The sequence below is a fragment of the Panthera uncia genome, chromosome D1 (genome assembly GCF_023721935.1).
Source record: "Panthera uncia isolate 11264 chromosome D1, Puncia_PCG_1.0, whole genome shotgun sequence".
Lineage (NCBI taxonomy): Eukaryota > Metazoa > Chordata > Mammalia > Carnivora > Felidae > Panthera > Panthera uncia.
The window spans coordinates 426,565-438,914 of NC_064808.1; the positions used below are offsets into that span (position 1 = coordinate 426,565).

The 12,350-nt window shown below is 63.7% G+C and overlaps 1 protein-coding gene across 2 annotated transcripts; it reads right to left on the reverse strand.

The window, feature by feature from the left end:
- Positions 1–1,661: 1,661 nt before the first annotated feature.
- On the reverse strand, positions 1,662–8,580 carry MRPL23 (mitochondrial ribosomal protein L23). Of its 2 annotated transcripts, XM_049641412.1 has the most exons (6): positions 8,341–8,580; positions 6,696–6,818; positions 5,765–5,847; positions 5,108–5,181; positions 2,546–2,646; positions 1,662–1,863 (listed from the first exon to the last, which is right to left on the reverse strand). In XM_049641412.1, exons 1-6 carry the CDS (start codon positions 8,409–8,411, stop codon positions 1,665–1,667), a joined length of 651 nt encoding a protein of 216 aa, XP_049497369.1. In that variant the 5' UTR covers positions 8,412–8,580; the 3' UTR covers positions 1,662–1,664. The 2 variants fall into 2 exon arrangements, with proteins under 2 accessions (XP_049497369.1, XP_049497377.1); XM_049641420.1 differs by lacking the exon at positions 2,546–2,646 and having other exon boundaries at positions 8,341–8,426.
- Positions 8,581–12,350: the final 3,770 nt, after the last annotated feature.

Consider the following 12,350-nt stretch of genomic DNA (forward strand, 5'->3'; position numbering starts at 1 on the left):
GGAGGGGGGGGGGGGGGGGGGGGGGGGGGGGGGGGTCCTGAGATGTGTCCCTGTGGGCCTGGGGCCCGCCTGCTGCGGGCTGTGGGAATTAAGCAGAGCCCCCGCTCGGTCCCAAGGGCCCTTCCCGGCCCCCTCAGCCCTTCCCCGGCGGCCTGGGCCTGCCGTAACCTGGCGTCACCGGGATCTCTCATAGCTTCTCACAAAGTAAACAGACCTCCCACATGGCGACAAATGGACATCTCAGGAGACTGGAGACTTGGGTGGGGGGGGGGGGGGGTGGTTACTGGGGGCTGTCACTCTCTCCCTCTGTCCATTTACTTCCCCCGGGAGCTGGCGCCCTGGGTGCTCCCAGAAGGACCGTCCACAGGGGAAGGGACACCCAGGCCCTTTGGGTCGGCTTCCCAGCCCCACGTGAGGTGTCCAGTCAAGGCTGGGGGGCCCACTGGGGTCGTTCCCCGTGTGGGAGACCCTCCTCTGGTCCCCACGCGGAAACCTGGACCGTGTCTCCCAGCTGTGCAGGGACGAAGGACGCTGCGTCGCGGCAAAGACGACCGTGGGGCGGTTATCTTGGGGGCAGAGACGACTGTGCAAGGGCTCTCCCTCCCCAGCCCCCAGCCGGGAGCCGCAGAAGCGGAAGGGGTGTCCAGCCAGCTCCTCAAGCCCGCCTGGGGGTGGGGGTGGAGCAGTCCCCCCTCGAGCAGCCCCTCCCAAGCTGCAGGCCCCGCTTCCTGGATTCCTGAGGCTCTGAAGGCAGCCCCCACTGCTGCCCGCCCCCCCCATCCAGCCTTCCCTCCTCCCTCCTCCCTAGTCAGGGAGCAGGCTCTGCCGGCCCCAGGGGTGCCGGGGAGACCGGGGACGCTGCTGCTCTGTTCGCCAGCCCCTTCCTCCTCCCTGCAGAAAGACGCTTAGGCTGCAGGGGGGGTAGGGGACACTGGGGTCTCGGCGAGGCCGAAGAGCGGGGCGGTGACGGGGGGCCGTGCCGGGTTATGCAGGGCGGCCGGCGCTGGACCTGCTTGGATGAAGGATGGGATTCCTCTCCCAGCCTTGAGTTGGGGTCCTCAGGGCCATGGGGCCCCATGAATTATTTCTCTAAGGAGAATACCGTTGACTCTGCTCTCCGGTCGCCTTCCGGACCTTCCCCATCACTTTAAATCAATGCTGAAGGGCGGCGTTTGCCCGGACCTTCACCCTCCAAGTGGAGGGAGCTGTGAGGCCCACGTGATGCAGCCGTCCCCCGTCTGGGTGTCCCTCTGGGCAGGGGGGGTTGCTGAGCCAGTCCTCACTTCCACCTGCCCTGCGAGGCCCCCAGAAGAGGGGAGCGCAGGAGGGCAGCACTCGAGGACGGGGACCCAGGGGGTGATGTGGCCCCCCAATGATTTCTGGCTTGCTCCCAAATCCCCAGGCCCAACCTGTCTGCGCGAAACCCACGCAGACACGCTCGTGCCGATGGCCCCAGCTGGGTTCGCCCGGGACCCTCAGCAGGAGGGCTCCCCGCCCCCACCCCCCGGCTGCAATGGGGTCCCCCCCTTAACTCGGGGGACCAGAACGGGTCACGCCATCACCCAGGCCCTGCTCCATCCGTGCAGCCAGGCGCCCGTGTGTGCCCGTGGGGTGCAGCCCTGCACGGGGACACCGGGTACAGAGGAGAACGGAGTCGGGGGTCTTTACTCCACACGCAGGACTTTATTGGGGCCGTCACAGGCCGAACCAGCCGGGGACACCACCACGCCGCGGGTCCCGGCTCTGCCTCCGCCGCTGCTCATCCAGGAGCCTGTCCTGGATGTCTTCGTCGCTAGGGCTGCCGTCAGGGCTCTGCTTTTTCTCGGGAAACAGATCGGGGAACGTGAAGGTCTGTCCGTGCGCCTACGGAGAAAAGGCAAGGCCTCCAGCACCGTGCCCAGGACAGGGACACCAGGCCCTCCTGCGCGGAGCCGACACGCGGCCAGCGTCTCGGGGGCGAAGGTCCTCGCCTGGAAAATAAACATCTCGGCCTGCTGCTGGCTTTTATCTAACAGCGGGAAGCCATTACCCTGGACAATGCCCCTTTTCATCGACATTATCTCTCCGAGGCCTGGTGTCTGCATTGGCTGGGACCTCATTAAAAGCAGCCCAGCAAAGCGCCCATTCACCGGGCGCGGGGGCAGCCCGGCCGGACTGGGGGGCAGGAGCGAGGGGCAGGAAAACCCGGCACAAACAGCGTCTGGTGCCACACTGAAACTTTTTCCATCCAAAATACCTAAAGGCCTTTACCCACATTAAAGACTACCCCTCCTCCCGGCTCGGAGCTTGGCAAATAAGACGCGTGTAACGTACAAAGAAATGTACATATGCAGCAGTCTATAAATCAAGACCGGCTTTGCAAATTAACTGGTTTTACGTCTTTCACTAAAAGTTCAGAATGTGCCAGTGTCGGCCAAGCCCCAACCCAGACCCCCAAGCATGTGTGCGGGGGCACCGGCCGGGCCCGCTGGTGCGGAGGCGGGCGCTCTGCCTGCTCCCCGGGGACCCGGGCAACCGTGAGGTGCTGTTTCAATTTGCTAAATACCCCGGAGCAGCTCCCCGGATCGGGGGCGCGGGAGGGGACGCGCCAGGGCAGCGCCGTCTGCTTCCAGACGGGCGAAGAAGGATGCAGGGCGGCCTCCGTATCTGGAAAATTTTAATAAGTAAAATCAGTCAAGTGCGCTGGTTCTTGGAGACCCTTGTTTTGTAAAGAAACTTGGCTTTGGGCAGGCGGCCAAGTATGATCTGAAACAGCCCACCCCCACCCCGAGAAGAGGAGGTTTATAAATTCGGATCACACGGCGTGGGGCGCAGGCCCCAGCAAGAAAGCAGGGCTGTGTGCACGCGGTAGCCAGCCTGCTGCAGGATTAGCTTACACAGCTCAAAACTGCTTTTTTTTCTTTTTTAAAATACCAAAGGGCAATAGTTTACATGCAGGGCTGACTGCCCAGAACGGGGGTTTATGTGTAATATATCGAGGTGATTTTGCTAGCTTTCTGAGGTGGGGGAAAACCCAAAATGACATTTTAAAATATAAATACAAAGATGGCAATTTGCAACAGCTCAGGAAAAAACGGAGGGAGCTGCCGCGAGAAATTCTCCCTCTCTTATCCGAGACAACGGCCACTTGTGGGTGCCGACTGGGCCCCCCGGGGCGCCCCTCTGGAGGGAAATTCGCCTTGTACTTCCAAAAGTAAGCCCTCGCTGCCTGCGAAGGGGAGAGTGTGAGCTGCTCGGTGGCAGAAAGGACCGGGACAGGAGACTGTCAGTCCCAAGCGCCCCTCGGGCCATCGGCCGTCCCCCACGGGCTCCCGCCGGCCAGCGACCGCGGTGGGAACGGCAGGCTTCGGCGCGCAGGGTGACGTTCCCCTGGCTGCGTGGGCCACAGGGCCACAGAGATGTTTATCAGGGTGTCGGGGGAAACGTGGGGCCCCCACCCCGCCGGACGGGCTTTTCCGCAGCAGTCAACTCAAAATAGACTCGGAAACTTAATTTGTGTTCGTGATTGACCCTCGTGCGCTTTACAATTCGCTCTGTTTTTGAAAGCCCCAGAGCGGGGCCCACGGGGACACACAGGGAGGGAGAGGTCGGGCTCGGCACGGGGGTGGGGGCAGAGAAGGGACCCTTTCGGAGGGGAAGGGCCCGAGCTTCCTGCCGGTTTCCAGGCTGGGGGGCGGGGGTCCGTCACAAATGCCACTCTGGGCCGGCAGGAACCATGCCCAGCAGGGACTCTGTCCCCAGTTGTGCTGCCCGATTTCACAGAGGAAGAAAGGCACGTCGAGCGGCAGCTGCACGCACCAGATCTAAGCAGGCTCCGCTGAGCGAGGTGGGGCTCGGGGAAGAATGTGGGGGCTCGGGTGACTCAGGAGCCGCTTGTAACTGTAGCTGGCCTGCTGGAGCCCTGGTGGCGAATGCCGGCACGCGGGTGTGGGCCCGCACGCCGTGACAGAGACAGATGGCCCGATTTCACACACAGGACACAGGCGCCTTTATAAGGCCAACGGCCGCTCGCTCCACCTGGATAGGCTGGTTTTGTGCACGGCAAATATTAGGCCAAATAATTACGGGGGCCCCTGTTTAAAACAGCAACTGCAGTCAGAAACGCTGCCGTGCTCACCCAGTCCTGCAAGCAACGGCCTCCTAGCGCCTAAAACGGGGCCGCGGGCCCAGGGGGTTTGCAATAGCGCTACTGCCATCTAGCGGCCACGGCCGGCCGCCTCCCGCCGTGAGCTCCTGACGGAGGAGGCCCCTGCCCCCAGCTCCCCGCCGCGTGTTTCCAACAGCGGGGGGTGGGGGGCAGCCAACGGACCCTGCAAGGAGGGCCCTCGCTGGCAGGTCCTCACGGAGACCAAGGGGAGGCCCTGCTGGGGGTCCTGGAGGGCTCATCCGAGGAGGCTCCAGCGGGGTCACCTCACGCTGGACCGGAGGGCCTGAGCAGGGGGCTGGGAAGCCGGCTTTCACTCGCCACGGCTCTGGTCTCTGGCCGGCAAAAGCTCTGATGGGGTCCTGGACCCTCTTCCCGAGCCCCTGGCCAGGCAGCACACAATCCAGAGGACGGGGCAGAAAGTGCCGGTGCCCCACAACCCAGTCCAGAGGGGAGGGGGCTCAGCCAGGGCCCCGGGGCGCGGTGAACCCACCCAGGCTCGGAGGCGGCTGCCCCCCACCCCCCGCCCAGGGCAGTAACTGCCTCCCAGCCTGAGGCCTGTCGGAGGCCAGGCCAGGCCGTCCATCCGCGGCAGGAGCCCCTTCGGTGCTCAGAGAGCCCTGGTTTCTGCCTGAGCCCGAACCCCCTGGGCCTGAGTGGACCCGCCTGTGGTCACAGCACGTTCAAAGTCCAAGGGCGTGACACAGCTGGCCCCTGAGAAGTTCCGAAATGCCCTGCGCGGTCCCCTCCCATCAGCTGAATGTGCTCGGAACGCCAGCTCAGCCTGGGGATTCGCCGGGGGTTAGAACTAAGCGCAGGCTCTGCCCCGCGCGCCGCGGGCCTGGAAATCCTGCCTCGCAGGGCCCCAGGCGGGGGCTGCTGCACAAACACGTCCCCCGCACCAAGGTCACGGTCGTGATAAGTCACGCCCATGACTTGGGACTCTGCCCGAAGCCCACTCACCAGCTGCACATAGGCCACCTTGTAGTCTGGTTTCTTCATCCTGACGTTTCTGTAATCCCTCTTCCTGTTGGAACCTGTCGGGGGGGAGGGGGGAACACTTTACTCCAAGCACGAGATTTCCAGTGCAACTAATCCAGGAACCCACTTTCTAGAAAGAGGCAAACGTGGAAGAGTCGGTTGGTCTCCCACAGATTACAGCAGGTCACGCCCGAAATGTGACCGGTTCACATTTACCAAGTGTGCTCGGGGCGGTGAGCACCGCCAGGCTCTGCTGTTGAAAACGCAAACGTGTCTGAGCAACTCGAGAAACCCATATTTCCCGCCTGTCAGCACCGCGACCCCCGTGGGCTGCCTCCCCTCACGCAGGAGGCTGCCGGGTGGGGGGACAGAGGTTAAGGGAACAAAGAGGAAAGCACTTTGCTGACCGGCTCCCGAGGCAGAGGGGACACGGGCTGCACGGCGTGGGCAGGGTGGGAGTGGGAGCGGGGCCAGCCCGCTCGGGTTCCGTCCCAGCTCTGCCCTGTGGGCAGCGAGGGCCCGGGAGGCTGCTTCACCCTGAGTGCCTCAGTTCCCTCACGTGCCAGGAAGCAGACCCCCGGAGCGGCTGCGATGAGGGGAGCCCACCCCCCGGCAGGGCGGCAGGGGCCCGGGACGCACCGTGCTGCACCCTCGTCCGCACGGCGGCCACGGGCACGTTGTAGATGCGCTCGAGGTAATTCCTGACGTCCACCCTGGTCATCCTGGGCAGAGAAGAAAAGCGAGACTCAGCCGGGCCGAGATAAACGGCAGCTGGCCAGTGGGGCAGGAGCCACAGGCGATGCGGCCACCAGCCCCGCTGGCGCTGTCCTGCCCTCCATACATCGGCAGGGGGACACGGGGGGACTGGTCAGCTGCAGCCACCATTTGCGCTCACTAGGGGCCAGACCCCCAAGCAGAGCTCTCCCGAGGGAAGGGCCGATCTGGGGGCACCCCTGGGCGGCCAGGAGCCCGGCCCACCATGGCCAGTCCCTTGCACAGCTGCCTCCCCACTGCAAGGTCCTTTCCTGGAAACGGCAGCCAAGGCGTCGGTAGCTTAGGCCCCCAACCTTTGCACCTGACGCGGCATCATAAACCTCATCATTGGCCACACCTGGCCTCTAAGAGCTGACGCTCAGGCCAAGCCCAGGCCCATGCGCGGGGACAGTCACGTCCTGAGACTCCAGAGAGTGCCCTGCAGCTTGGGTGACAGGACGCTGCGTCCCTCCAGTGGCCAGGGCCTCTGTGAAGGAACCACCTTGAGAACTAGGTTTTGGGAAGCCATGGTAAGGAGCTCCAAGAGGATGGGCCCGCCTGCTGGGAAAAGCACGGAGCTCAATGCGGGAAAAGAAGTGTCAGGCCCTCAACTAGGCTTCCCTGTGGGGGGGCAGCCTGGCCTCGCCCCAGGCTCCGCAAACAGCAGGAAGGCTCTGCAAACACCAGGACCTGGGCCACATTTGCAGAGCGGCTCGGAGAGAGCAAGGGGAAGCCACACCTACGAGCCGGGCTCTGTGACATCAGCAGGTCGGCCAGCCCCTCGGGGGCGCTCCCCAGCCCGAACTCGGGGGCTTACTCCATGGGGATCCGGAACTGCACGGTGTCCTCGGGCTGGGCCGTGCCAGGCCGCACCAGCCGAATGAAGAAGTTTGTTCGGAAGACACGGAGCTGGGGGTTGCCCAGCTGGTACAGAGGGTACCTGAGAGGGAGACATTCGTCTGCATCAAACACTCAGAATGCGCGACCTCAGGGCTGCCCCGGCACACCCCCATCTGTTCACCCATAGCCACAGGAGTGGGAAGCAAAGGGGGGCAGCTCTCCATAGGCTGGCACCCCACGGCCCCCTGTGCTGATGGCATGGCTCTGCCCGGTGTGGGCCCCGAGACCCCTGGTGCCCATCCACTCAGGGTAGCGGGGGCTGCAGACCCTCAGGGCCGGCCCCTGGAAAGGGCCCATGGGAGACTCAAGGAACCGGCCAGCAGAGAGCACGCCCACCGTGGCCCCCCCCACACGCTGGTGGCCGGGCTTGGAGACACGCTTGTTCAAGGTGACGGTCCCACCAGCACACAGCCCAGCGTGGCGGTGGTCCCTACGAACCCTGGCTTTCCCCGCAGCAGGGGCGTGGGCACCCGCACACCGTATGGGTGGGAGAGCATCACAGTCCCCACCCTGAGGACTCCCAAAGCAGGTGGGCACAGCTGGACAGGCGATGCCACCACCCACAGCCCCGGCCCACTGACACTGCCAACCCCACATGTGCTCCGGGCCTGCACACGGCAGCGCAGCCGGGTGAGGAGGGTGTCTGAGGTCCAGTCTGCAGGGAGGCCAGAGGCCAGGCCTGGGGGAGGGTGGGCACACAGGGACACGGGGTGCCATCAAGGGTCTCACTGGGACCCCCGGTGACCAAGCTGCGGTGCTGCACACGGCCCCCGATCTTGTAGTGTGAAAGGAGGCTGGTCGAGGACAATCCTATACCGGGCAGAATGAGGACAGCCAGGGGTTCGGAGGCCCTGGTGAGCCCCAGAGCTGAGCGCCATCTACCTGAGAGCTGCCGGTGACCAAGTCATCATGGCAGCTGCCCGGCAGAACCTCCGTGGTGAGAGGGGGGTAAGGGCAGTTTCTGGAGGCTGCAAGGCCTCAGGGAACAAGAGGCCTGCCTTGTTTTACCCTCCACCAGAGTTTGGGCCAATGGCTGGCTACCCAAGGGGCTCACTTATTCCCCCTGGTGACCAACGGCGGCACTGCAGGGGGGCAAAGTCAGGCCCTCTGGGTAACTGTCAACAGACCCTCCACCTCTCCGGGTCCCTGGGTTTGGGGGTGGGGGGAGGCCCAGTGTGAGGGTCGGAGGTTAGAGGCCTGAGCCGGGCAGGGAGCGAGTCTCCCCCGGGCGGGCATGGCCTCAGAACCCCCCTGTCCTCCCCGACGCTGAGCGTCAGGATGAGTCCCAAGGGCCTGCCTGACGCTGGAACCTTCCAGCCCCAGAACAACCAGCACTGCTGAACACCCTCCCTCGGGGCTCGAGAACGGGGCTCTCCCGGCCTGGTGGGAGGGGCCGGCACCCCTGCGCGCCCGCCCCGCCCCCTGCCCGGCCCTCCCGCGGATCCCACAAGCGCGGATCCCACAAGCACGTCTCCAGCGGAACTCCCAACTTCTGCTCCCAGCACAGCGCTCTGGCTCGCTGCCACCTGCCCCACCTCCCTGTGGCCCCGAGGGTGACTCACCCGTGACCCCACCCTCCCCGCAGGTCCCGCCGGCTCTCCTCCCGACCCGCGGCCCTGGCTGCTCCCCACATCCGCGCCGGCCCCTCGGCCCCGCTGCACCTGCCGGGGCGCCCCGGCCCCGCCACAGGCCTGCAGGTCCACCCGGGGCGGCCGCGCGCGAGTGCGTGCGCCACCCGTTCATCCCGGGGCCGGCGCCGCTCGCAGGGGACACGGGGCGTCAGCCTCCAGCGTGGGGGGCGGGCCGCGGGGGTCCCGGCGGACACCCGCACAGTGTCCTCGCCCCGGCGGCGCGGGCGGCGGTGACCCTCCCGGGCGGGCGCCCGTGGTCCGCGCCGCGTCCGCAGCCCCCTGTCCTGCCCCCCCCCCCCCACCCCGCCCCCACCCCCCCCCCCTGCCCCGCCCCCCGACGGTCCCGCCCACCGCCCCGCCCCTCACACCTGCCCCCAACACCCCGCCCCGTACACCTGTCGCCCATCCCCATTCACCTGCCCCATCGCTCCTCCCACTGTCTCACCACGCCCACTGTCCTGCCCACTGTCTGGCCCACCGCCCCTCACCTGTACTCCTACCCTACCGCATCCGCACCACTCACGGCACCTGACTCCCTCTGCCCCAGCTTCCTGTCTCGCCAGCCCGGACCCACGTCCCTACCCCACTGCTCCTGACCCATTCACCTGGACCCTACCCAGCCTGAACTCCTTGTCCTGCACACCCTGTAAGAGCCCAGAATCCCTCATGTCCCTGGGTCCCTCCCAAGTCCCGCGCACCCTCCAAGTATCCAGAACGCATCTTGCCCCAATCCTCTCTCACCCTACCCATGGCCTACAGCACGCCCTTAGTCCCACGTGTCCCCCCCTCCACACCCCTCTGCACCCCGCACTACCCCACATGCAACTGTAGGCCATGGCCAGCCAGCTAAGGTCGGAGATGGGGGAAGGGGCGGGTGGGTGGCCCTTGTCTAAGGCCCCTATCTCCATCTGGCTGCGGTGGCTTTGTCCCCTCCCAGATCTCAAGCTCCAAGGCCCCTCACAGCCCTTCTGGCCAGCACCAGGCTGCTCTCCCCATCTCCTGTGACCCCTTCCCCCTTACAGCTTCCCACACAGCCCTCATCCAGGGGATCCCCGACTCCGTAGGGCACATGTGGGACCCACTGCCCCCTCCCCACCAACAGCATGCAGACCTATGTGGGGGGACCAGGCTGCAGCCTCCCTCATCCAGCCCCCAGGCCCCACTCTTCCCCGGTTTCCTATGCCCCACGGCTTTTGGCCATTCGTCAATCCCTTTAGCTGCCTCTCCCCCACCTGAGTGGCCTGTTCTCTTTGCACCAACAGCAACTTCAATCCTCCTCAGAGCCTCAGAGCCGGGAGGGCAAGAGGGAAGTGCCAGCAATCTGTGGGGGAGAGAAGGGACCCCCAGGAAGTAGCAGAAGAGCCTTGCCTCCAGGGTGACCACGATTCAGGCAGCAAGGAGGCTGGCCCTGCCGGCTGTCCCAGGCTTCGGAGAGGAGGGCCTGGGTCACGGAGAGCGGCTGGGGCGCCCTCCTTGTCCGTGTGTTTGGCATAAGTGGGTTCGCCTAGGATGAAGCTACTGAAGGTGAGTGGCCGCTAGGGACATTAGCCGAGACAGTCCTGCCTTCTGGGGAGGCGCAGAGAAGGACAGGGCTCCAGGCCCTCTGTAGGAAGAAGTCAGTGGGGAGGGGGCATGCTGGGTGGCAGGGAGGGGGATGGAGCTGGAGAATGGGGATCTCGGGGCCAGGAGACTTCTGGTCAGCGCCGCCTCTGGACGTGTTTGAACTTCAAGGCATGATGTTGGGTGTGACGCGCCCTCAGAGATGTGGCTGGAAGGCGGGCCCACGGTGTGTGTGGCTGACGGGGGAAGGCAGTTGGCCGACTCTGATGGGTTGGAGGGGGCCACCTGCTGCTCCAAGGAGAGGGATCACATCTGAGCAGGTCGCTGAGGGTCGTGGAGGAGGGTGGGGGCAGGGATGCGGTCTCCATGGTGCAGAGCCCTCAACACTCCGTCCCATCTCTCTGATTATCTGCCAGTGGGATTCCTCCCCATCAGGCCTGGGATTTCTGGGTGCAGAGGCTGGTCTTGCAGCCTGGGGCACCTGCGTGCACCTTCCCCCTTCCTCCCTCCCGGGTGTCATCAGACCTACCCCATCACTGGCCACATGCCTTCCCTGGGGTGGGACTGCCACATAAAATGGAAGATGCCCAGTTAAATTTGAAACGCTGATAACTTTGTCTTGTTTTGTTTTTAATAGACACTATTTTTTAGAGCAATTTCAGATTTGCAGAAAATACCCAGAAATTCTAGTATGTGCCCCTCCACTCCCCCATGGATTGCCCCTTTTTTTAACACGCTGCATGAGCTGGGACACTTGTTACAAGTGACGGAGCCATACTGACACCTTATTATTAACTGAAGTCCACCATTGCCATTAGGATTCCTTCCTGATGTTGTACATTCTGTGGGTTTAGACGAATGTATAAGGACAAGCATCCACCAGGACAGGGTCATACGGAGTAGTTTCATGGCCCGAATTCTCTGTGCTCTGCAACCCCCTGGCAACCACTGATCTTTTTTTACACTTTCCAGCGTTTTGCCTTTTTCAGAGTGTCACAGTGTTGGAGTCCTACAGCATGCTGTCCTTTCAGATTGGCCGCTTGCCCTTAAGATCCACTTAAGGGTCCTCTCTGTCTTTTCATGGCTCCATAACCATGAAGAGAAACCACAGCCTGGCTTCCGGGGCGGCCGCCCCGTCCTCCTGCATTTCCCAGCGGCAGCGAGAGGGTTCCTGCCACTCCGCATCTCGGGCGACATTTAGTGCTGTCAGTATTCCGGACTTGGGCCATTCTGATCGGTGTGTGGGAACATGCTTCTTCTAGTCTCACACGTGTGTCCACTCACGTGCTGAGTTTTCCAGGCTGGGCTGGGGCGATGGGGCTTTTTTCAGAGAGCCGTGGACACCCTGGGCTACGGGGGAAGGATGGGGTGAGCTTGGAGTGACTTCGGGCTGGGTAGGAGGCAGGAGAGAGGCCGTGTGTGCACTCACTCACTCACTCACTCACGCACTCTCACTTGTTCGTTCCACCCATATTTGCCGGGAACGACCGTGCGTCCAGCATCTTTCCAGGGGTTGAGGACACAGACAAAAGCACTAAACCGACAAATCCTTTGCCTCCGTGGTTATTTTCCCCCAAGTCAACAAGTGACGAACATCAGATGCTCTTGGAGACGCATGTGGGGAGGTAACAGGAGGTGGGAGGGGACTGCAGTTTGGAAGGAGGGGTCAGAGAGCCTCCCTGAGAGGCATTTCAAGTGAAAAGGTCTGGTGGTGGTGTGGCTAAGCCGCTGGCCCTCAGAAGCCGCTCATCACCTGCATGAAGGGAGCCTGACCCTCTGTCACCCCACCTGCACAGAAGGGCTCCCCCAAGGGCAGGAGCGGTGGGGGTGGGGGATGGGGTTCAAAAGGCTTCTGGCGGGAGGAGGGGACCGGCTCTCACCCTGGGTCCCCAGAAGCAGGGTTCTGAGCAGAGGGATACCCATGAACCAGCCCTAGGTGACCCTGGGGAGCAAGAGAGCCAGGTGGGGAAGGACAGAGTTGAGAAGAGGGTGTAGAGGGGCTGGTTGGGGGCACTGAGATGCCATCGACCTTTCGACTTTTTCTTTATTTATATTCTGTTGCTTTTGAGCTGCTTTGTAGAAGCAGGCACGGCGGTCACCCCACTACCTGGTTCGGCTCTAACCTGCGCTGGCCTCCAAAGCCCAGAACTACGAGCTGTGTGCCTACCACCTACCGCGGACACGCCCTGTACGCAGGCCCGAGGTGGCACAGTGACACCGGAGGAGGCTTGCTTGCTTGCTTGCAAGCCTGCCTCCTCCCCTGAAGCCCATGAGGAACCATAGGAAATGAGAACGTTCCGGAAGGGGACAGGGCGTTTCTTGGCCCACATAAGGGCCAAGATCATCAAATTCCCAGGCGTGTGTCAGTCTCGGGCACCAGC